We start from the raw sequence: 26,706 nt of genomic DNA, 5'->3' as shown, positions 1-26,706 counted from the left end.
CTTTCAAAGTAGTTAACAGTAAAAGACCTTCCATCAATTTAAGAGGTTGAGTTTGAAAAAGTTCACACCTAATTAAATCTCCCCCTTTGGGTGTTACCATTCGATCCAATAAGTGGTATCAAACAATGGTTCCTTAGAAAAGAACCTTAACAAGGTCAAGGATGTCACCAGTTCACAATATGAAAAACATAGTTGTCAAGGCGTTGCCTAGGTGTCCAGACAGTTTTCTTGGTGTTTAGGCTACCATCACCTTACTACAAGGCTATTATTTATGCCAAATATCGTTTAAGTAAATAATTTTATAATTTCATTTATCTAAGATATTATTCATAAAAAAGCAAACGCCCCCTATACAAATCCAATCAAAATAGTTTAAAATAAAGTTCTAATAGAATAAAAAATCAACGCCCCAGTTCAAGAACAAAAACTAGATCTTGGTTGTAGGGGCAATTTTCAACTTTCAAATGTTGGGGTTTTTCCCAAATCTGAAAATTCCATAATCTTATCATGGTCAAACATTGCTAAAAACCAAAAGAGCAGTAAAATAATATTTTGTTCTGATAACGATAACTTTATTCTCATTCAGCCAATATTTAATAGCATTCGTGCACCTTAATTAAGTTTGACCGTAACATAATTTTGTCAATACAACTCAGATTTAAGCATTCTTGGATTTGTTGAAAAACTGGTTTTGTGCTCTACTTTATGTAAAAATAAAAACATTTCAAACTTATATGAGAATAAGAACAATTCTCTAAATTTTTATTTTTAAAATGACTTAATATTGATTTTTGATGACTTGATGTGGCTTGATGTTGATTTTTTATGATATCAGGTATATGTAGCATACTAAATAATGTTAGAAAAGAGGGTAAATAAAACTTGACCACCTTGATCGCCTAGGCAGGAACCTTGTTGCTTAAGTGCTTAGGCACCCCTACACCACCTTGGGTCTCCCTGTCGCCTTGACAACTATGATGTAGAAGGACAGTCGGCAACTCATCCACCATTCTTTGATGGTACTAACTACAGCTACTGGAATAATCAGATGATTACCTTCCTAGATGCTACCCTATTAGGTTTTTTTTGGCCTATTTGCTTAGGATGTAGTTTTCTTTAACCCAGGAAACAGCCTCTCCACAAAGCACGGGTAAGGCAGCCTACATTGTGACCCTCCTCAGCCCCGCAGTGGCGGGGGCCTCGTGCACTGAATATGCTCTTTGTAGTTTTCTTTACCCATCCTACATCACCCGGAGGCTAATGCAGGGCCATACCCATTACAGTTCCTGTGTACCATACACAAGAGACTGCTAAAATGTTTGTCTAAGTACCCCCATGGAAACAAAAGTCCCCGTTATTCATCAGAAAAACATGATAATCCACTACGTATACATCAGTTGATTTACGAAGTTATCTTTTAGATGTAGGATTTGCAAAGAAGAAAACAAGCAGTGAGATAGAAGACACTAAAAGTCGCATATTCTAACAAATCATGTAGTAACAAACTTCACAAATGTTACAATTCTCCTAGAATTTGGCAAGATATAAGTACTAAAGAAGATACTCACCGGCATGAAACTAGAGTTTGAATCACATTAGCAGCAGATTGAATGGGACACTTATAACCATATTCGTGTCATTGAATTTTATAAATGAAGTGTTGTGTACCCACTTCTCATATGATTTGCATATGCATCTGAGCACCGTGTCATGATTAATAACATGTGCTTAAACATTAACAAAGATTAATGAACCATTAAAACATCACTAAATTAGGTTGCATGTGTTTGGATTCTACAGATGAATAAGAAAGCATGAAACATTCAGCAGATCAAACTTGTCGAATGCACGCTCAAGAGTTGGACCATGAATACAGAGCATTTCAATTGTCCCAACACAAGATCCCATCTCTAAGGATCCCAATAATTTCCTAATAAAATATATCCACCTGCATATTCTACTTATACAGTATGTGCCAGACACACATAAAATTTGGCTTGATGTGTATAAGTTCTAGTTAGTATATCTTCATCCAGAGAGATGAACATGCAGACCATGGGATAGCTATGCAACCCAATTTAGCTTTTGCCCTTGGGGTTACTAAATAAACAATTTTGACTAGTACAGAAAAATAAAATTACTCAGAAGCCAAAGGGCAGATGATACACTACAGTCTATACAAAGTAGCCTCTAACAGGCAGAATGCTCAAACGGGCATACTATTTTTCTCCATAACAAAACCAAGCATAGAAAACTTTCTAGTATTAATCAAGCACATAATTGTCATGGAATCTAGGTGACCCAAGGCATTGGAGGGGGCCTGGAAAGTGGACGCTAGGCGACACCAACAAGGCAACCTAGATGCCTATGCAACTGATGTAGATCGAAGGAGGAGGAAGAAGAAAAAGGTCCAGCCTCTGGGCCACTTGAGGCAGCAAGCCTTTAGACCCCCAAGGTGCCAGCCAAGAAGTCCCATCAAGCCCAGTTTCAGTCACTAATGATTTATTTGAAGGCCCAATTGATGGGCCAGATTTGAGCCCATTAAGGACCCCTCTTCATGACCTGCGTAGGAGACTATTAGAAGATCATTAGTTATTAGTTTCTATTTCTATTTTTAGTAGTTTAATGTAAACAGAATCCACTACATGTGTGGACCTTTTATTTAGAAGTTTCTATTTTCTTTCTTTCCTTTCAGAAGTAGGATACTGCTCTATATACTTGTAAGGGCCTTACTGCTCTGGGACGATTTGAATGAATGGAAAAAAAAAAACTTGGTTAATAGCCATGTTGCTGTGAGAAGCAGTGTGAGGCAGTGTGAGGTGAGACTTTGTCTAGGTTGAGTGGGAGGCTAAACCAGCTATCCTATCCCTATCCTTTCCCCATTCTTTCTCCATCGAGTTACCTTATTTATATTTTATTTTCTCTGCCAAAAACACCTAGTATCGGAGAAGAACTGAAGCTGCTTTCATCACTGTTGTTGCTGGAAGTCCCCACAAGACTATCCTATCGAGTGTCACAGAAGCTGGTCCTTGGAACTGCAACTACTGCCCTGCAGCACTACCGAATTGTGTATTTCTTCAGCAAAACTGCAAGGCCAAGATATCAAAGATCCCACCATCAGATCCAATCTCTCTTCTGAGACAATGTAATACCATCCATAAGGGCTACCTTCGATAATGGTTCGAGCCTGATCCAACGGTTAGGTTTGTCTCAGTTAGTTACTAATTCTGATCCTTAGTTTCTATTTCTGAGACAACTTGAGCATCCGATCCTTAGTTTCTATTTCTGAGTCAACTTGAGCATCCAGCCGTTAACTTACGGTGAGATTTTGAAGGATTCTTCAATCCAATACTACCTACCTTCAACCAGAAAATTACCCCATCCAAGAAAGTTGAGTGACTACTTCCTTGTACTGTCAGCCGACAGTCTAGTCTTGGTCTGTGTTTTGTGTTCTATAATTAAATATCAACTAGAGTATGTCAATCATGTTGAGGACTTAATAAATTACATACGCTGTTGTTAACCCACTGTTAAGGTGGATTGACGGTTTCTGTATTGGTGTTCCTGCTGTAACCTACTGAATTTATTGCATATTGGTCTTGCTGTGAGGCTAGTACATTAATTATTTAATTGTAAACTGGTCTTAAATTAGCAACCAAAAGGTGCCAGGATGCCTAGGCAAGCCCTTGACAACTATGACCAAGCATGTGAAATTCCCTACATGCAAACCATGAGTGCATACCTCATTTATGCATATTATACATGCGTACTCATTCAATTAGATAAGTCATAAGCATCACTATGTACTAAACTGACCTGCAAATAGAAAATGTCATCAATTATGGTTGCAGCTTTAATAAGCAAGACTAGAGCTTCCTTGTCTGCTTCTGAGACCCCATTCAGCTAACAAAAGCAAGAAAAAGCACAAAAAAAATTACTGAATATGATAGCAATAAAAATATTCGTTAGAGAGAGATGTAGGAGTGTCTTCTGCCAGGAAAGAAGATAATGTCTAATAAGGCTGTAAGACATGGATATAGATAGAGTTGATTAAGAAATGCACAATACAAACTGGCAAAAAGGAACACCACAACCATCCAAATATTTTCCCAAAGTGAACTGTAGCTTTAGGATAGTTCATACTTCATCATATGAAAAGAATAGTTATATCAGAACCGAGAAGGTATATATAAGAAGAAAAGCTTTGCCCACAAAAGAATCACACTCTACATGGCTAGCAGTTGCAATTACAACTTGTAGCTTTCTTTTTTATCAGCAACAGAAGGAATATTATTATGGTTTGTAGCTTTTAATCTTCTCCATCAGCTCCCAGTTCTCTTGTGCTCTTCCAACCTTGACAGTTAGTTGGCTTTCTACTTGATGAAGTCCTTTTATTCCACCCAGGTGCCAGACCTCATGTAGTTTCCCATGCATAAAGTTGTTAACATTGCCAGAGGTCCATCGTGATCATAATGCTATGAAGACCATGAGGCATTGTCATGAAGAGGCAGAGCAACATTAGTAGACTTCACACAAGAATTTTACAAAGAGGGCGGACCTTGGCACAACAGTAAGGCTACTCAATTGCGACAAAGTGGTCATGGGTTTGAGTCTGGAAACCACCTTTCCGCGAAATGGGAGTGATGCAGTTAGGCGTGGGAAATTTTGGGAGAAATTGGGTGATTTTTGTTTCCTTAATTTTTAGTGTAGGGTGTGGTAAATTTAGTAGGAGATTTTATTTCAAATGCTATTTAGAGTAGTTTCTAATTTATTTAGTTTCCAATTTTACACTTTGCTTCCCTTTATATTGATGTAACCCAATGAAGAATTCAGAATTTTTGGAGAATTAGAACTTGATGATTTTTCGTTGAGAACCATGAACCATGGCTGCCGTGGGTGTTCCTCTTCTTTCCCCTTTCTAATAGTCTTCCTCCTTCCCTTACCTCCTTCTCTTCTTTTCCCTTCTTTCTTCATCTTTTCTCCATTATTCTTCTTCTTCTTCTTTGTTTTTTTTTTTCCGGCTCTCTTTCTCTGTTTTTGGGCGATAGCTGCAGCCCCAAATAAGTGGGTCGACCTTCTTCATTATTGAACTACTTGGACCAAGACCTTGATCGAAGGTTCTCTACCTACAGGTGATCAAAACCTTGGAGTATTACATCCAAGAATTGTTCTGTTCTGAGAAATCAAACTCAGATTCAGATCTGGTTCTGAAACCCTCTGCCAGCCCTGATATCAGAGAGGAAACCCCATCCTTTCACTTCCTGTTTTGACTGAACCTCGGCTGGAATCACAAGACTGGTGAGCTACGATTCTCTCTTCCAAGCCCAAGGCCAATCCATGCTGGTGTGAGAGAGCTCCATCAAAACCATCGAAGCTGCCCTCTTTTCTGGTTCTGACGCAGGGTTGAAGAAAGAGTCATGAGTTTGCTTTATTTCTTTTGTAATCTGATTTCCAGTTATGCCCTTCTCCTTGTCTCTAATTCTCTCATGTCCTAAACTCATATTGTGTTTCTTAATTTATCCCCATCCATTAATTATTAATTCCCTTTAGGTCCCATCTCCCAAGCAGCTGAACAGTAATCTGATTATTTACAAGTCTGCCCCTCTTTTATTACCTCTGTTTATTTACATTACTGCCACTGGTTTGCTTAAATTGAATTATTTGTTAATTGTGGGCCCATAAGCAATCCGATTTCAATCTCTTGAAACCCGGATCCAAATCAAGGAGGCTGCATACATTATGACCCTCCCTAGACATTGCAGTGGCGGTAGCCTCATGCACTGGGTACACCCTTTACCCAAGAATTTTACAACCCAAATAAATAATTTTGTAATTTTTCATCCAAAATCTATAGAATTTAAAAAAATAATAAAAAATAAAAATAATGTTTTTTTGTGGGCTTCCCTATAACTGTGTTTTTTATTATAATATTGTAATTTCACACAATTGATATGCCCTCGACAAAGCATATAAATAGTTTTAGCAATAGCACACAAATTCTTTGTGACGCCCAACAATACGCAAGTACCAGCCCGTCTGGGAGATCGGTGAAGTGTCTCCACCAAGAACATGGCAAGTACCGGGGGTTTGGAAGATCGGTGAGGGTGTGCAAACTTTAGTCCAACATCGTCTAGGGAGAGATTACTGGGCTAATTAATAATCTCTAGCCTCCTTAACATGGCATAACGTGTTTTAAAGTCTCGAGGCCCATGGGCCAAAGAGGACAATATTGTACCAAGGTTAATGGGGCCGAAGCGTTACATTCTTCGCTTCTTCCATGCTTTCACACACTTCAACATCATAACATCTTTAGGAAAATGTAGATATTTCCCAATAAGGAGTACGCTCTTAATTTACTATGCCTAATTTTTTTCCCTCCTCAAAATGCATATTGATTCTATTTTCTTTTGATTATATAGGCACATAACCGTCTTGCTCCTTTTGTTTCAGTCAAATCTCTGTTAAAGTGTGTATCGTGGTTCCGTTCCAAGGATATTCCATGGGGTAGTGTCTCAACTAAGCCTTATCCCTACTAAATGGGGTCGGCTATATTCCATGGGAATATTTAATAGCTGAGTTATAATTAGTTAAGTTAGGCTCTATACTACAACGTTCTAAAAAATGGATTTTTTTGTTTTTCCATTTTTTTGGAACTGAAATGGGGCAAAAACTGTATGGTAAGCCCGGTTCAATTTCTTGTTATTTTGAAATGAACGGGACACTTTTAAGGTTTTGAAGTTCCTTTTTCGGAGCATGAAAAGCTTGTTTTTCATTCTCAGAATCGATTATGAGCATAAGGCGCGGAATCATATGAGTGACTTAAGTTAAGAGAGGTAAATCTGTACTTTACCCTCAAAGCATAACAATAGGGCTGATCAAAACCCTATTACCCTCTTTTCTTTTGCAACAGCCAGAGTAGAGAAGTGTACAGAACTCAGTGAAGGAAACTGAAGCAAGAACACTGCATACTCTTCTACGTCTGTCAATCTTCCATCTGCCATCTGCCGTCAGCCATCTGCCATCAGTGAGGTGGGGTGAAGCTCTCTCTCTCTCTTGATTTTTTTTTCTTGTTTTGCAGTTTATTTTGTTGTTCCAACAGGTAGATGTTTGTTGCAGCCACTGTGTACGAAGACGAAGCAGATCTGCCGTCAGCGAGGTAGGATTGATCTCTTTCTCTCTCTCTCTCTCTTGGTCAAGGTTTGAAGTTGCAGTGAGGTCTCATTCTGCAGATTTGTTGATTTGTCCCAGCAGATTCTTTTTTTGCATTTTTCTGTGGATGCAATTATATGTCAATTTATGCCTTATGTCTCTCTTTGACTTAAGTCATCTCAAATGGATCCTCTGTTCTATAATATTCAGCCACTGATGTGGTACTATGCTAGGTTCTTGGTAGATTTAAGATTCATTATTTTCAGCCAAGTGGTCCAAGTTCATCTTTGGTTAGTTTTAGTTTTCCCGAAAATGTAATAGATTTTGACTAAGACATCAGGTCACTTCTTGCATTCTTGTTACTTGGACTAGTATACATGTAACGATATGGTGGGAATTTGCAAGAAATTCTGTAACTGTCATTCTAATCTTCTATCATATTTGAGCTGTTTTCAATAAATTGGGAACTAGAATGCCATTTGAAGTTAATTAAAATTAAGATAGTTAATGCAGGTTCTTGTTTTTGTTGCTCTGTTCGTGTAGCTGTTGTCTCCTTGATGTTTCTATTGCATTGCATATTAATGTTTGAAAGATATAAGGCTCCTGATGGCATAGTTAATGTCAGGAGGATAAGTGCTACTAGCTTAATGATCCCAGGCCTGACCCAACACTCACTGATTTGGGCCTTGTAAAGGCTCTTGCCCAAGTCTAACAAGATTAAATTTGGAGCATAATGATGTTAAGGTGATTAGAAATTCTTTGTTAATTTTTAGGGTATTTTTACGGAGAAACAGTTCTTATTTTTGGGATTCTAGGGAGACAGATTCATCAAATATATGTATTCAAAGTATTTTATGTAAATAATGTAATGGCTTAAGTATTAGCTTTTGATTTTTCTTAACCATCTAAACAGTATTGACATATTGGCATATAATCTGAGGAGATAGCTCATATATATATATATATATATATGATTCCATGAGTTTCATCCATCAATTGGAGCCATGAAACAATCATTTTAGGATATTATATCATATAATAACTTTATAGTGCAAGAGATAGCGTACAGTTTATGTAGATTAATGCTGCAGAAATTTGACTTTGAGAGTAGGATCCAAAGAGAGGAAGATCTTCTTCTCTACTGCTTGTGCTTACTCCTTCTTAAGATCACTGATCACAATTTTGGTACTCATGGTGTAGATGGAATTTTATGTAAATATTGGTTTCTAACAGAAATGATTCAGTTAAGTGCGAACCATACAGGTTTCTGTTTCTTCCATGTTACAAAATCATTTTTTTTTTGTTGCGTTACCATACAGTATTTAAGACGCAGAATTGCTCCAAAAAAAAAGTGTGCCAGACCCAGAATCACATTTAAAAAACAGAATCATTACAGTACAGAGCCTTACTGTCTCTTTCGTTGTTTAGTTATTTCTTATTGTAATTAGTCTTAGGTAGTTATTTTCTTCTACTGTAATTGCTCTTAGACTCATTTTAATTCGTCTTAAACTCTTAGTAGAACTCCTACTAAGAGCTTATTCTATTTACTATAAAGGAGAGAGCCAGTTGACGATAGGAGAATTCACTCTCTATCATGTTCTAGCTTAACCACCAAAGTCTCAGTTCCACCTTTCTTCTTCTTCTTCTTCTCTTCATCACTGATTTGTTAAGCTTTGATAGTATGACATGGTATCAGGGCTTCGTTAGTCTCACCCTCTCTCTTATTCAATTTCTGGTTTGATACTTTGATTGTCCAAAAGGATCTTCATCATTGGTTTGCAGCAAACTATGCTACCATACCTAATTCATGAAACCCTAGTTTGATTATACGGATATAAACTAGGGTTTCCTTCCTATATTCTACATGCAATACTAAAACCATGGAGATATCTACTTACAAAGTTACAAGGATCGAGTTACATCTCAATAGCCGCTGCCGATACTCTGTTTTCTTCTGGAAATTTTGGTAGCTTTTGATCTTATTTTCTTTTTTCTTTTTTTTCTTTTTTTTTTTTGGGTGAAGGTAGCTTTTGATCTGTTCATATCAATATATTCAACCAGCAAATTATCTCTAGGTTTTAGGGCATTATTGCCCCATGGATAAGGAACAGTCGGTCCCACCTTTAAGTCTAATCCAAGGATTGAATCTGTAGGAGAATATTATCTCCATATGCTGGCAGTAGGGCTCTGTTTTTCAGGCCTCTTTTTTTACTAATCAAGATTGGCCTCTGCTATGAATCTGTCCATTTGGAATTTGCTGAGCTTTGGGGGTTTACTTCTCCCATAAAAAAGCCACCTCCGATGGTAATTAGGGATTTAGGGTCCATATGAAACTTTTTTATACTGACTACAGAAATCACCCCAAAATTGGGTTTTCTGTTTTCAGAATTTCTTTTCTTCTTCTCTGGTTACTACTGCCTACTTTGATCAGGATGATATTGTGGTGTTTTTATCCCTACGTCACATATTATATCCTCCCAAGTTTGGGGAACCATTAGAAAGGTTATCCTAGACCTCTGTCGTCTACTTTCATCTGATCTCAGAGGTTACCTTGTTGGTTATTTGTTGCTGGTTATCTGTGTTTATATCTGGTTATATTTGATACTGTTAAACTGTCATGGGTGATTCAAAACCCTCAGGGTACTCCATTACTGTCCAAATTACATATATCAAGCTTAGTGGTGCATCCAACTATCTTCTCTGGGCTCAGATGGTTAGAACGTTTTATGAAACTCTTTGACCCCCGAATTTGGAGTATCCTACTTTCACGCGATTCACAGGGTTCAACAAGCAATCGATATTTCACGATCAAAGGTGTAGTACTGCTTGTAGTAGCGGTCCTTCTATATCGTATTAACAATCGAAATATGGTGGCATTTCACCCCTAACCACAACTCATCCACTGATTCTTCAACATCAGTCGGTTTGGACCTCCACTTAGTTTCACCCAAGCTTCATCCTGGTCATGGATAGATCACCCAGGTTCGGGTCCATAAGCAGTGACAATTGCCCTATGAAGACTCGCTTTCGCTACGGCTATGGTGCGTTCCCTTAACCAAGCCACAGTTTATATCACCGCCAAGCGGGAAATTGATTTTTTGACTAAACACCCACGTGCTACAACTGCTACTAAGTATTCTGAATGGATAGCGGACAATGCCACAGTACTTTGTTGGTTGTGGAATTGTATGGAGCCTTCTATGGCCTGGCAATGTCATGTTTCCCACCACATTCAAGTCTGGTCTCCAAAGGCATTAAGTGCTATTGGGAGTGTTATTGGGCATCCAATTTCTTCAGATGTGAGGACTAAGACATTGGAGAGATTATCTTTTGCTAGGTTGTGTGTTGAAGTTAATGCTTCTGAAGAACTACCTTCTGTTGTAGCTATTAAGGATGAAGAAGGTCACATTTTTAATCAAGAGATTAGATATGATTGGAAGCCTCCTAGGTGCAATTTCTACAATGTTTTTGGCCATTCGGTGGAACATTGTGGCGGAGCTCCGGTGGTTCAACAAAATCAGAAAACAAAACCAGTTTGGAGAAAGAAGGAAGATAGTGGAGAGCCTACACTGTCAACTGAGAATGGTGGACCTTCTTTGCACAAGAGTAGTGACCTGAGCAAGGAATCCAGCCCTACAATTATCCAGAGTTCAAATTCAAGTTTGAATTTTGAAAAAAGTGGAGTAGACAAGGAAGGATTCATTTATGGCAGATTTTGGGGTAAAAAGATTCCAATCAGAGAGGAATCAGTTACCCATGTTAATGCTTTCTCTCTCCTTGAAGGGTTGACCGAAGAGGTGCCAATTTCAATTTCAATTTCAATTTCAAAAGAGTCCTTGACTGAGGATGAGGAGGATGAGATTTATGAGGAAGAAGTTTTGGAAGGTCAATATATTGCTGAGGTGGATTCGGGTTTCAACTTGGTTTACTCAAATGTGTTGGCAATTGAGGAAGAGAATATTTTGGTGTGCAATAAGGATATCTCACTAGCAAATAGGAAGGAGGATTTGGAGGAAGGTGAGTTGGAAATTATTCCATATATTAATGGCGTAAATAATGGGGTATTGATGGGGAGATTTTCAAATGAGGAATTTCCTCATCAAGATACGTTGGCTCCCTCTTTGGAGAAAAATCAGGGGAGGAAGCACAGGATTTGAATTTTATTTCTTCTAATGAACCGATTAGGATTGAAGGCCAATCAATCCCTTTTTTTTCTCCTAATTACGAGGACAAAGTTAGTAAGAATTCAAATTCTAATGAAGAAGTGTCTGAGGTCGTGGAATGCACCAAGGGATGTGATATTTTCTCCAATTTGAACCTTATCCAGAATTCTCTTGACATTGAAGGTCGGCTAGATGATGAGGTGGCAAAGTCAACATACTTTATTAAGCAAAAGGGGGGTCTCAGCCAAGGAAATCTCTTATACTAATCATTTGACCACGGTTTTGCCTTCCTCAAAAAATCTGGTGGAGAATATTCCTAAAAGAGACAATGTTGACGTGGCAAATGGAGAGGATAATGGCAGATAGATTGAAGATTTGACTCCCAAATCTGTAGCAAATGCGACTTATTTCAAGGTAGCTGAGAATCTTGTAGATTCCGTTATTTCTTCAGAGGAAGAGACAAAGTTGAATCATAGTGAGAAGGTGATAGATCAAGTTAAATTAAACCACAGTGTGGAGGTGACCCATCAAGTTGATAATATAGAGGGTATACATTCGGATTTTTCAAAGGAAGCATCAGAGTCAAATGAGGATAGTGGCCCTGAAGTCTTTAGAAACCTGACCCATCCAATAGTGAGAAGCTTTCTGCGGAAGAGTCATCGCATGAAAAGTGCCACATACTTTCTTCGCTCCCATGATTGGGCTACTTAACTCTTTCATAGCATCTTTTCCTAATTGTTAAAGCTTTTCTTTCTATATTAGATGAACTGTTACAGGGCTTGTCTTGTTTGATTTAGGGACCTCTCAACCTTTCTTTTGGTCTGCCCAAAGAAGGTTATAGGGGTTTGCCTTAATCTGTATTTTTATATTTTTCTTTTTACTTAATACATACAAGTCACCTATCAAAAAAAAAATATATATGTTTCCCACCATAGCCAAGGGTGTCCAGGATGATCTCAAAGAGAGTTTCTCTAAGACAAAAATACAACCAAGGTATTTTTTGTATGAGAAAATTGTGTCCTTCAAGCAAAAGGGAAAGTCTGTTGCCGACTACTATAGTTCTTTAAAAGGCGTATGATAGGAACTCAACATGTAACAACCTCTATCTATTGGCATTGAAGTCCTGAAGTCTCAACGTGTTGAATTCTTAGTTGCTAAATTTTTGTCTGGTTGAGGCTCTAATCTTCAACCCATCAAAAGCCAAATACTTGCAGGCCATAAGATACTATCCATGAATGAGGCTTTCTGTCAGATTCAAAGTACTATGTCTCCCTCCTTCACCAAATCTGACTCAACTTGCCCTAAATAGAATTCAAGCTTTTGTTTCAAACAGTAGCAGTCGTGGAAGTGGTATTCGTTTTCCTGGTAGAGGTCATGGTTAATGGAGAGGCAAAGGTCGTAGTGGTGATCAAGGAAAAGGACAACAGCCATTGGGTAAAGTCATGCGTCCATGTACACACTGTGGGAAGAAAAATCATATTGTTACGTGTTGGGCAAAGCCAGGTATGCCAGAGTGGGATCGACAACTATCTGCTAACACTGTCACTTCTGATAAGAATCCTATAGTAGTGTCGCCTTCTGATGCCAATCATGCTTCTATATTTGGAGGTAGTCAATATACCTCTAAATTAAGAGATGAATTAAATCAGTTAGAGAACGGATTCAGAAAATTTGAGACATCTACATCTACTGCTACCATTGCTCACTTAGGTACCGATGCATTCCTTGCCTCTTCTTCCTCCACACCTTGGGTCTTTTAATCTAGTGCCACCTCTCATATGAATGGTAAGTGCCATGTCCTCTCTTCCTTTTAGAAAATTAAACACCCTCTAGGTCATACTCGTCGATGGCTTCTCTACTCAGGTGTCCACTTCTAGTTGTGTCTCTTTACCTTATTTTCCTATGCTAAATTATGTTCTTCGTGTTCCTAATGTAATGCCCTGGCCCCATTAACCTTGGCACAATATTGTCCTCTTTGGCCTATGGGCCTCAAGGCTTTAAAATGCGTTGTGCCATATGAAGGAGGGTAGAGGTTATCAACTAGCCCAGCAACCTCCCCCTGGGCGATGTGAGACTGAAGTTTGCACACCCTCACCGATCTCCCAGGTGGGTTCGGTACACTTGTTGTATTCTTGGATGTCACAGTCTCCCCCCTTTGAGCACAGCGTCCCTCCTACAGCTCCACACGCTATCGATGTCCACTCTGATACCACTTGTAATGCCTCAGCCCCATTAACCTTAGCCAATGTTGTCCTCTTTGACTCATAGGTCTCAAGGCTTTAAAACGCGTCGTGCCATGTTAAGGAAGGTAAAGGTTACCAACTAGCCCAACAACCTCACTCTAAGCAATGTGGGACTAAAGTTTGCATACCTCACTGATCTCTCAAACACCCCTGGTACTTACTTTCTTGCTGAGACACATCACCGATCTCCCAAGTCGGTTCGGTACACTTGCCGTATTCTTGGGTGTCACACCTAACTAACCTTTAAATCCTATTTTTGTTAGTCAATTGAAAAAATCATTAAATTGATCAGTCACCTTTTATCCTACTTGTGTTTTCAAGGATCTCCAAACAAGGAAGACGATTGGTGGAGGCGTGAAAAGGATGACCTTTATTACTTTGACCAATCCTACAGTTGCATCTGCTACCTCTAGTGTGTCCTCTCCTCTTCAGTTGCATTATCGATGGGACATTTTTCTCTTTCCAAACGTCAAAAATTATGGTTCCCAGTTGCAAAAATATCTCTTATCTTGTGTGTGAAGCATGTGAGCTTGGAAAGAATCACCATAACTCATTCTCATCTCACGATGTTCTCAAATTTCTTTGTTATCCTTAGTTCACTCCGATGTGCAGGGTCCATGTCATGTCAAGAGTCGATTAGATTTTGTTTATTTTGTTACCTTTGTAAACGATTTTCTCGGATGACATGGTTATATCTATTAAAGGAGCGTAATGAATTTTTATTTAACTTTAAACAATTTTATTCTGAAATAGAGACTCAGTTTGGTGTGTCAACTAAAGTTTTTCGTTTTGATAATGCTTTAGAATATACCCAACATGAAATATCTGTTGTTGTTTGTTGTTGTCCTAATCATGGAATGATCTATCAAACTAGTTGCAATTATACTCCCCAACAGAATGGTGTGGCTAAGCAAAAAAACCGGCACTTGCTAGAGGTCACTCGTCCTCTGATATTTCATATGCATGTTCCCAAGTATTTAATTCTGCAATGATGTAGTTTATATTGCTTGTTATTTAATAAATCGCATGCCATTTGTTGTTCTTGCTAACCTATCACCCTTTTCTGTGGTGTTTCCCAAATCTTCTCTATTTGGTTTGCCCCCACATTTGTTTGGTTGTATATTTTTTGTTCACAACCTTCACCCGAGTATTGATAAACTATTCCTGCATGCTACCAAGTGTGTGTTTCTTGGATATGCTCACACTTAGAAAGGTTATTGGTGTTATGATCCCATTACACGGAAACACTATCAGTGCTGGTGTTACATTTTTTTAAACTACAACATATTTCTCTACTAAGAGTTGTCAAATGGATGCTGATGTTCTTATTTCTCCACCTATTGCTGAACTAATTCCCCTTACTACTCCCCTTCTACTAGTTCTCCACCTAAGCAATTACAGGTTTACAAGCGTTGTCCCAAGTCAACTTCAGTGGCCCCAACTACCACCCTCTACTTCATCAAACCCTTTTCCTAGGGATCCTCTCTCTCCTGACTTGCCAGTTTCTCTTCATAAAGGTACTCACACCTTTACTCAACAGTCTGATATTGTTTATCGAGTTTCTCAATTTGTTATGGTGTCACATCTTCCACCATTACTCCACAAATTTGCTTTGTCTTTATCTACTATGTCAGTATCTACTAAAATCACCAGGAAGCTTCGTCGCATCCTAGTTAGTAAAATGCTATAGAGGTTGAAATGGATGCCTTATTAGATCGTCAGACATGGCCTATTACTATTTAACCCAAGAAAGGAGCTTGTGACGTGTTGTTGGGTGTACACAGTAAGTACCTACCAAATGGTTCGGTTGAGCAAATGAAAACTTGCTTGGTTGCCAAAGGTTACACTCAGACGTATAGCATCGACTATTTTGAAACTCTCTCTAGTGGCTCACCTTAATTATGTTCGTGTTCGTATCACCTTGATTGACCTCTATTTCAGCTAGGTATAAAATAATAAATGCATTTCTTTATGGTGATCTTGAGGAAGAGATATATATGGAATAACCTCTGAGGTATATTGCTCAAGAGGGAGAATGCCTCTAAGGTTTGCCATCTTCACAAGGCTATTTTTGGCCTGAAATAGTCTCCTCGTGCCTGGTTTGATAAGTTCAATAAAGCTATTAGAGGTTATGGCATGGTTTTAAGTATCGGTGCGTATCGTGCCGTATCGGTAGGCATCGGCACGATACATACCGATACGTATCATGAAAATTTTAAAACCCTTATGTATCGATACGTATCCTACGATACACACCGATACGCACCGATGCACCACCGATACGCACCGATACACCACCGATACGCACCGATACTCACCGATACGTACCGATACTCTGTGAAAAATTCAAAATTGAAGTGAAATGTACGTTTCGGTATGTATTGGTACGTATCGGTGCGTATCGGTATGTATCGACCGATACACACCGATACGGTCATAAAATTGCCAAAATGGGTAATTTTTTAGAAAAACATAATTTTTTGAGGTGTTTTTGTTCCAAAGTTGCTGCCAACCATTTTTCTCTCTAACTAAAGTGGAAATCAAAGTTGAGAACAAGGATTTTACATTTATGGGACAATTACAAACCTTGGATTCTTAGTGCGATACTCTCAATTTACTATTTATGCATAATACATGTTATATATAACTTTTTTTAACTATTTTTTTATGTAAATGTGTATAAAAAAATGTTTCATATCCATTTATGTGCATATCTTTAGCGTATCTCCGATACGATACGATACCCTCCGATACGTATCTTAATTTTAGCCGACCGACACGACGACCGATACCGATACTTTAATCCTTGGGTTATGGGTTCACTCGGTGCTTCTCTGATCACTCTGTTTTTTATTTGTCATCTTGCTGCATATGTTGATGATTTAATCATCTCTAATGACTCTTCTAGCATTAAAGATGTTAAGGCATACCTACACCAGCATTTTTCACATGAAAGACTTAGGGATGCTCAGGTATTTCTTGGGGATTAAAGTTGTTTGTTACAAGAAGGGTGTCAGTTTGTCTAAGAGGAAATATGTCATTGTTCTTCTATATAAGACTGGCATGTTGGGCTATAAGCCCGTTGATAACCCTATGGATCCTAATCTGAAATTGGGGCGTATGATATAAAAAATTAAAAAAAAAATGGATAACATCTATACAGAAGGCTGGTCGAGAAGCTTATTAATCTTACAGTTACTCGTCCCGATATTTCCTTTAACATTGGAATTGTTAGTCAATCTATGAAGAATCCTAAACAAGCACACTGGCATGCTGCTTGCCGCATCCTGTGATATCTTATACGTGCTCCTGGGAAAGGTCTTGTTTATTGACTGAATTATTCTTATGCTGATTGGGCTGGTGCTACCGATGATCACTGGTCTACTACTGGATATTGCACTTTTGTTGGAGGTAATCTTGTGAATGTAAGAAACAGATTATTGTGGCTCGGTCGAGTGCAGAGGCTGAATATAGAGCTATGACACATTCTGCAACGTAACTAATGTGGTTGAAATATCTCATTCAAAAATTGGGGTTCTCAGTTGCTAAACTTATGAAGATATACTGTGATAATCAAGCTACGATTTATATTTACAATATTCCGGTTTTCTATAAGAAGACTAAGCATATTGCAATTGATTGTCATTTTGTAAGGATTAAGGAATGCATTTATGCAAAAATCTGATTTCGACTCCATTTCTCATTACCGGCGAACAACTTGGCAATATATTCACTAAGGTGTTGTCCGGGCCTACGTTTCTAAGTGGTTGTTCCAAGCTGGGTAAGGGAGATATATATACTCTAGCTTGAGGGGGAGTGTTAAAATGTGTATTGTGGTTCTATTCCATGGGTTTTCCATAGGACGTGTACCATATTGTCTCTTTGGTTATTTAGTTATTTCCTATTGCAATTAGACTTAGGTAGTTAGTCTCTTCTATTGTAATTGCTCTCAGACTCATTGTAATTCGTCTTAGACTCTTAGTTGAATTCCTACTAAAAGTTGATTCTATCAAATATAAAGGAGAGAGCTAGTGGACGATAGGAGCATTCACTCTCTATCGTATTCTATCTAAACAACCTCAGTCTTGGTTCCACCTTTCTTCTTCTTTGATTTGTTAACCTTTGATATTATTACAATCTCCAGATAAACATTTTTGTTTACATATGAATGAAATTTTTTGCTTTGCTTAGCAGAAATCAATAATATACATGTTTTGAAACAAGTTTATCTTCACCTTTGTATCCTCTGTTACACTTACATAAGCTTTGTAATCTTATATCTAGAACTATTGAGTTGTGAACATCCAATTCCAAGTTAAGGAGGATCAGAGACCTGGCTAACCATCCGAGAAGATCAGAAAGAACTTAATCCAACACAAAATCTCAAGGCGGGAATCAAAAGAATTAACAAAAAACAATCAGCTGAGATTCTGATAATGATGAAATTAGTGAGATTAGTATACAGAAGAAGAACAATACATACCTCTGGATCAATACAAACTGGAGAAAAGCGAGAAATCTGTTTCTGCAGACTCAAACACCGAGCCTCCGTATTATAATTGTACCTACAGAAATGTCAAATTAGATTAGAATATACACACGAAATTAGATTTTGGGGGGGGGGGGGGGGAACTATATAAATGGTCAGCTACAAATTACAACGACACCATTTTTCATATAGCAGACATACACCAATACAGATACTTATTTTACTATTTAATCCTATGTAATTTTCACAGGAGCTGCCATGTCAGACACTGAAACCCATGTTCACAGCCTTTCCTTTCTTTCTCTTTTTCTTTTTATCAATGGAAACAAAGGTAATTCTCCAAACCAATGACAAAAGGGCATACCCAGTGCACAAGGCTCCTGCCATTGTGGGGTCTGTGGAGGGTCATATTATACACAGCCTTCCCCCACTTCGCAGAGAGGCTGTTTCCCAACTCAAACTCACAATCACAAGGTCGCAATGGAGCAATCTTACCATTGCACCAAGGCCCGCTCCAAACCAGTAACAGAAAAATAAAAAGGAAACTTACGAAAAAAAAAAAAAAAAAAATCAAAGATTACAATACGGCACTATCGAATGAAAATTTTTCCTTAGTCAAGAAAAATGTATGGATAACAATCATCTATTACAGACAAAAGATGAAACAGAGAAGTAAATGAGTTGTGACTGCCGGTAGTGCCTACCTATATCACATATTCACATATTCATTTGTATCTGCTTGATTGAGGAATTGTTCTTTTCATTTTTTTTCTTTTTTCTTTTACTTTTACTTTCTTTTCTTTCTTTTTTTTGAATTATCCAATAAGGGCAAAGGATACCCTAAACCAAAACATGCTTCGAGAACTCGTAAGATCTCGATATTTTCTCAGTTTCGGAGATCTCTAGACGAGAGTCGAGACATAAGGTGACACACAAATAATACATAATCTCGTACGAGATTTTGACATCTCACCGAAATCTCAGCCCAATTTCTCGTTTCGTGGTACCGCAATCAAAACCACTTAACCCATGTGATATATATACTCCATTTTGGAAGAGACTGGGTCAAAGGTGAACTCGCAAGTTTTGGCCTGTTTTGAATAAAAGCCCCAATTTTGGTTTTTGGTGTAAATTTTTGCCAATTCACACCCAAGGGAAATTGGAGCAAGTGGATTCACAGCTTATTTAAGTTGTGAATAATTGATGTCTCTTAATTCCTAATGCTTATTTAAGTTGTTTTACTTGAATTATATTATTTATATGTGTTCTAGTTGTGCTTAAAATTGTGTGGAATAGCCTAGGGTAGAGATCGTAAACAGTGTAGACTACCAACATATGGTCTAAAGTCAAACTACCATTTTGGGTTTTATATTTTCAAATCTAATGTTTCCTCTGTGTTTAGAAGGCCTAAATAGGCTGAATGACAAGTTTCGGGACCTAACTTGGCCATATGGCCAACGAAACCCAACCCCGAGACTTGCTGTCAGAAAAAAACATGGTTTTGCCAAGATCTCACCAAATCTCAGTTTCGAGCCTGCCCAAAACCATGCAGAAAACCGAGTCCTCAAACCATTAACCAAAATTATTTTCCATTTTAGCCACACTTTATTCAACCTATGTATCATATTGAAAGTAGAAATAGGAGTTTATATCGTATACTTCCATTCATACATCTAGGCTCACACACTGTCTGTAGAACATAGAAGTTAGATGGGAAGAATTGGTAAAGCATGAACATATCACATGAAACCGTCTGTCATAAGCTACCACCCAATACCCACCTCACAATGACTAAAAGACAGTTTAGAAGTTCACACTTTTTTTTTTTTCCTTTTCTTGTCTTCTTCTTTTTCCTTTTTCTTTTTTTTTCTTTTTTTCTGAGACAGAGAGAATTCAAACCATACATCAATACGAAGAATGGGCAAGAGTACACAAGAAGCATGAACAGATAAACACCAATACACCATACAGGACAGATGAAGCACAAAAGGATAGAACTACCATAGAACCCTCCCAAGATAACAAGTTATGTTAGAAGACAAGTTTAACAAGTAGAGAGCCCACTTAGGCACATTCATTTTTACTGGTGACTCCTAGAAAACAGTAGTCCCCAGCACCATTTGTTTCCTTCATAATGCAGAAGAACAGAGATGATGGTTCCACAGCATTCTTCCTCCCCAGTTAAGTCCATATCTTTTCCAGTCCTCAAATCAGCATACGGATACATTGGTGGTAAATGAGCAGTGTCATAATAGATGAATAACAGTTTCCAACTGACTCTTATAGATTAGAGACTGCATCACTCATGAATTTGTTAATTCAACAGATTGGTTGATCTGACAACTATTTCTTCAATGATTCGTTAGAGCAACCAAGAAGGTCTCTACTCGACCTAGACAAAATGGATAATACTAACTAGTAAGCAGGGCAGCCAACATGGTAATCCAGCTGTACGTCTAATTTATGCTACAATTATAGGCCCTTGGCTATACCTGGATTCAAGTCTTAGGCCTATCTTAATTTTACTCCAGGAATGGGGTTGAGCTGCAGCTCATTCACCAGGGCTTCTAGCTTTATGGAATACCCAATTTCCAGAGCAAAGCAATTCATCTACTATTTCAGTTTCAACCAAGTACATGAGGCTGTTTAGTTAGGTTTGACTTTCCAATATGCAGATTCTAGAAATGAACAGTATACTAAAAGATTACTGTAATTATATTAGAAAATTATTGTTTCTTTTGGGGTAGCAAAAACCAAAAAAGTCCTCTCATGATCAAAAAAATATAAAAATGCCTTTCCAAGTATGAAAGTAAATAACTCTTCACACCACCAGAAATATATACAAGTAATCTTCATGTAGGCACTAAAGATGATGTAAACTAATCATGTTATTAACAGTATTATTCAACATGTAAACTAAGTCAACTTAGGCCCAAGCCCCAACTCAAGCTAGGTGACACAAAATTACTATAAATCCAGAGGGTATGGATATCCAATCAAGGTGACAAGTATCAGTATCGGGCAGCATATCGGAAGTTGGTTTTAAGAGATGTATCAGAGAGATGCTCGATATGCTTTGATACGCATGGATATGCTTATATCAGGGTTTTAAGTATCGATGCATATCGAATTGTATTGGCTGATACTTATTGGTAACAGTGGGTGGGTATCAATACGATACTTTTTTTTCAAAAATAAAATTGTATCAACTGAAATTCGATAAGGGACTGATACCATCCCATACAGTCCAAAACATACAGATAAGATACACTTGATACACCTCCTTTAAACCTGCAAACTGAAACCATGGGCGAGATACGAAACCAAGAGTAACCAAAAGCCTCAGAAACTTGTTTTTCTCTTTGATCTAAGTTGGGGGGGGAAACCATCTAACGTAAAAAAGACCATGATCTTCAAATTTCAACAAGTTTTGGGGGTTTAAAAAACTCAAATCATGGATCAAAACAGATTTATGCTAAAAAAGGTGAAGTTGTGGGTCTCTTTTTTTCTTTTTCTTTTTTTTCTTTTTGCATCACTAGATTAGATAAAAATGACTCAAATCCTTACATCAAGCTGATATATATATATATATATGCATATTGCATTATTGCATAATAAGGTGTTTAAGCTGATATATATATATATATATATGCATATTGCATTATTGCATAATAAGGTGTTTAAGCTTCAAAACTGTATTTTTTATGTATTTTAAGCACATCCATGCATTTCTTAACCATTACCATGTGTATCTTTAGCACATATTACATCTCTCCAATACGATATGATACATCTCTAAAAATCACCCGTCGGATACCAACAATTAAATCTTTGCTTATAATACATGCAAAACAAGTGTTTTAAGCCTTGTACACCATAAATAAGAAATAAATAATGGTATCTAATGTCAAGTTATCTCTAGTTTCACGGCATCTATGTGATTCAATCTTCATTAACAAGTGCAATACCAAACCTACAAATAATTAATAGAAAATAATTAAGCAAGAAGATTTGAAGGGGGGGACATCGATTTGTGTATTATGACAATGGCTTAAACCCCTAAAGGTCCAACCAAATCAAGCAATATGCAAGTATAAAATACTACTAAGTATTAAATAACATAAATTAAGTATATACATTAACCATACTACTACTCTACTAATAACACATTAAACAAATCTAAAGTAAAATGTAACTACTAACTACTAATAATAAGTACTTAAAAAAATATATAATTATATATTATAGATCGCATATCATTCAAGATGATCTAAATCTAGGTCAGTTTTTCAGTTTAGATGTGATACTTGGCAAAAACAAGAAGAAAAAAAATCCAATTTTTAACATACTTCAATCCCCCAATTTGATGTTAGATCTCCACTTTGATGAGCTTTGATGCAAATTTTTATTTGTTTAATCGCTTCTTTTTTAATGTAGATGTGATCCACTTAGGTTTTGGCCAAAAAATTATAGGAAAAGTTTTCCTTTTAAAAAACTGGGATTTTTAGGTATTGGCAGACTGTGTATTGAATGTAGCAGTCCATATCAGTTTGTATTCATCTATATCGGAACTGTATCAGCCATATTGATTCTATACGTATGTTGGAACTTGTATCATATAAACATGGCCAATCTCGATAGATATCAGCCATATCGTATTGACACTTGCAAGCAAAACACACTAATAGACAAATAATAACATCCAGAAACTGTAGGCAACAAAGCAATACATAAACTAGAAAATTCCCCATAATTTACAACAATGTAGGGTTCTAGGATCCACTGAAATCATTTTGTTCATTTATTGTTGAAATTCTGACCCAATTGGTGTCTACTACCATAGAATAAAAAGGCAGAGTACTCCTTTTCTTCCATGCAGAAAATTGGACTTTTTGTTCTTATTTTCCCATATTGTTCAGTTCATATTTCAAGAACTTCCCTATTTATTATCCTTTATTGTTCTGAACACTTTACGCTACCATGTATAAAGTGGGAGAAAAGAATTGGATGGTCCTGACTTTGCAAAAAATTTACTGGAGATAAAAATATTTAATGAAAAATTAAGAATGAAGTTCTGTGATAGTTCTCAATGGCATACCTTTTTGCAAGTATATCAAATAATTGACCATATTGCCCATTTACATCATAAGGAACATATTCATGATCTTCTTGTGCAAGTAAGCTTCTATATTCCTCCCACGAAATATATTTAACAGCAGAAACTTCTGATTCCTACAATTTTATTTATGGATAAAACAAACAGACACATCAGTTGAAATTATTTTATGATGACTAAAATGAAGTCTCCAAGTTAAAAGTCTTAATAGATACATGCAGATAGATTCATATAAAACATTCTTCATACACAATGAGTAACAATGCACAAATTTTACAACATAAAACTGTTTACAACTTTCAGAATCAGCATATCATGCAAGCTACTCCACAGTAGTTATGACGGAAAAAAAATAGCGTAAAGATAAAGTATTCCTTCAACAAAAGTAAAGAAACTATTCATCCAAATGCTTCTAATTTCAAAACAAAATTTAGAGCATAAACCAGAGAATCTTCAAGATTCTGGAACCAATCAAGCTGCTTGTCCGTGATGTATAGAAGGAGTGAAACATACAATAGGTTACTATTCACATGGATAGAAATTCTAAATCAATAATTTATATTGGCACCAGTTTACAGTACTTTAAAAAGCCTCCAATCAATTGAATACAAATAAGAAATTCTACAATGTCTCTGTGTTATGACCAACTTTAAAGTTCTCACCTGAAGAGTAAAGGCCGCCAGAGGAATTGGAGCTAGAGTCGTCACCAGATACACATCATTGAATTCATTGTTGATAAAATTACCACCATTTATAACACTGCATTCAACATATAAAACAATTAGAAGGTCAACATATAGACAGAATTGAGTGGTCCAAAGTACCAAACGCTGTTCATGAAAATCAGAATTTTTTTTTTTTTTGGGGGGTAAAAAAATCAACTAGCATGGAAATAAATGTGCAAACATATTATACAAAGAAGAAGATGAAAATGCAAGCACAAAATAAACAGAATCTACTAACCATTCTTGAAGAAAAACAAAAATCAATTCAAATGCATCATTTGGAAGAGCTATGCCTAGTTCTTCATGAAGCTCCCTCCTGAAAGCATGCAAACATTTGTTAAAGTGAACAGGTCACTTCAAAACCAGATCCACCATAAATACATTATGTGTCAACAATCATAAATGATATATCAGGTCAAACAATAAATAGAAAATTAGACAATATTCATTCAACGAATTTGGATTTCCAAGAGAGTCAAAAACTTAATATCATGTTAATATATTTGAAAATTACACAGCTGCAGTGGATATTGACACATCAGCTCAAAACAAAATATGGCACGATCCTTTACCCAATCCTACTGTTGAAAGGAGAATTTGATTGTTGGGACTTGGGAAACAAGTTACCAACTATTTATGCTACTGAAAGTTTCAGACAAAACAATTAAATTCAAATCATCTCTCCCAATTCAAAACATTAACAACAGCATTAGCGAATGAAAATAACATTTAATAGCAATTAAAGGGAAAAAAAATGCACATCTCTATCATTCTCATTCAGAAAATTTCATTAAAATCAGAATTTAGAGTAAGGAAGTGTGATAACAATACGATGAAGAACAAGTCACCATTACTTAATCCATGTGAAAGGTTGAGTACTCTTCAGATAGAAAACACATAAAAGCATTAAGAATGAAGAAATGTATCTTGTAGCTACATTTCTATGAGCAGATTATTATTATTTTAAAGGGGGGAAAAAAGAATTTGGGAAGGATAGAAAGAGCAAGTAACAGAGAGTGAGAGGACAACACTGGGTACTAGGAAGTCAGTGTGGATTCAGTAAATAAGCAAACATGAATGGGCATACAATGACAAACTCTTCTGTTTCTTCGAGTTATGATGTATACAAAAAGGAGCCCGTAGGAGCTTTCCCAAAACACTAGTAATTCCAAGGAAACAGACACTACCCCAGCATACCATGGCAATGCTTTTAGCTACCTGGCAGATACAAGTGATGAATCACCAGCAGATATATGGCCAGCACTTGATATATCCCACAACCCCGGCCACGAATCCTTACAGTCAGCTCGGCGCTGCAGAAGCAACTCTTGAGTACTCTCACAATAAATCCACACATGAACAGCTCGATGATAATCTCCATCTCTATGAACCTCACTCCTGAACAATAACAAAAACAAAAAATTTATAACCAGAGAATCATACAAAATTAGCAATTATCCATCAACAATATAATAGGCAGACCTCAACTCGACATTTTAACCTAGATTGTGGGAGAAAGGGGGGGGGGGAAAAAAAGACAGTTTTAAGACGAAAAAATCATTTTTACTCGATTATTCCAGTTGGAACATGTTCATTTACATCGACAAAATCAATAAATTTCAATTATTCTGCTTTGTTTTGAGTATAATAATGATCAATTTTAATAACCAAGTAATGAACACTGCATTCAAAAATTCAGAGTATAAGCTATGGAACATGGAAAGAGTTATATCAGAGTTCGTGTGAGAAGCTCGATCAAACTATGATTATAGGATCTCTGAAATCATAGAGAAGTGGTTGAAATGAAACAAATTTGATAGGAAGCAATCGAAACTACTAACAATGAGAGAAATGGAACTCGCCTGGATTTTGAAATTCCAGTTTTTTGACCTGTTGTCGTGAGGACGTCAAAGCGCTCTTCGTCGTGAGCTTCAGCCATCATTGCAATTGGTGCTTATGACGACAAACCCCAACCCACCCTCTCTTTATTTTAATTCTTGTTTTCTAACTCTGCATGACCAATGGGAGGATGGAAATTTTGTCCTTTATATACCTTAAAGCACCACGCAACGAACCTGATTCGATGATTACCATCTCAAAAATAACATACAAATCGAATAAAGGAAATGGCCAAAAGATTTGAATAGGGAATCTAGCACAAGGAATAAAAATTTAGGGAAGTGATTCCTGTGAGGGTCTGGAACACAAGAGTCAAGAGGAAGCAATTATCTTACCTAAAAGGAACAAGTATTTACAGAGGCGTCTGTTTATATTTCATGGAGGCAGTTATTTTCTCTTCTTGTGGCATCGGAGCCACACTCTCCAGCAAATCATCTTTCTAAAAAGTTATATAACAAGGAAGAAAGAGGTAGGGCTGCCCACTGATGACACAATGGATTCGGAAATACAGTACAACCCTCGTGTGCCTTCGGCCTCCTGTTGGGCCACACATTGATATATACCAATTGGGTCTCCCCACCCCCTCCCCCCAAAAACAAAAGTGTACAAAGAATAAAAATGGAATTTGACATTTGAAAATTTTGATGGCAATTTCTCAAGTTCTTAGTAAAATGTCCATAAAAAATGATAGTGAAAACTAGAGTAACATCTTCCACTTTTTAACCATTTGAGCCTAGTTTGGTTGTCAAGAAGTGAATAGAAAAGGGGAAAAAAATAAAATCAAATTTGAAGAGAACGATAATGCACTAATCAATCATTACATCATGATGACAAAAATTGGCTTATGTCTATCTCTATTGTCAAAAAAACCTTTTTCTCTCTCTTTTTTTTTTCTATTAATTTATTGATAATCAAACTAAGC

The 26,706-nt window shown here is 37.0% G+C and overlaps 1 protein-coding gene across 1 annotated transcript in view; it reads right to left on the bottom strand.

Annotated features, from left to right (window-relative positions):
• The window catches only part of LOC122068713 (nudix hydrolase 3), a gene marked incomplete at its 3' end in the record, with an annotated part of 50,213 nt that extends 24,164 nt beyond the window's left edge, over positions 1–26,049 (bottom strand). Inside the window, exons 1-7 of the mRNA XM_042632593.1 lie at positions 25,748–26,049; positions 25,104–25,283; positions 24,124–24,201; positions 23,823–23,919; positions 23,143–23,276; positions 18,039–18,120; positions 3,817–3,903 (exon numbers count right to left, since the gene is read on the bottom strand). Coding sequence (XP_042488527.1) covers positions 3,817–3,903; positions 18,039–18,120; positions 23,143–23,276; positions 23,823–23,919; positions 24,124–24,201; positions 25,104–25,283; positions 25,748–25,827 — 738 coding nt within the window. The remainder of the gene's footprint in view (positions 1–3,816; positions 3,904–18,038; positions 18,121–23,142; positions 23,277–23,822; positions 23,920–24,123; positions 24,202–25,103; positions 25,284–25,747) is intronic.
• Positions 26,050–26,706: the final 657 nt, after the last annotated feature.

The sequence above is a fragment of the Macadamia integrifolia genome, unplaced genomic scaffold (genome assembly GCF_013358625.1).
Source record: "Macadamia integrifolia cultivar HAES 741 unplaced genomic scaffold, SCU_Mint_v3 scaffold453, whole genome shotgun sequence".
Classification (NCBI taxonomy): Eukaryota; Viridiplantae; Streptophyta; class Magnoliopsida; order Proteales; family Proteaceae; genus Macadamia; species Macadamia integrifolia.
The sequence above is the reverse complement of the archived record's forward strand: the minus strand, read 5'-3'. Positions and strand labels throughout refer to the sequence as shown.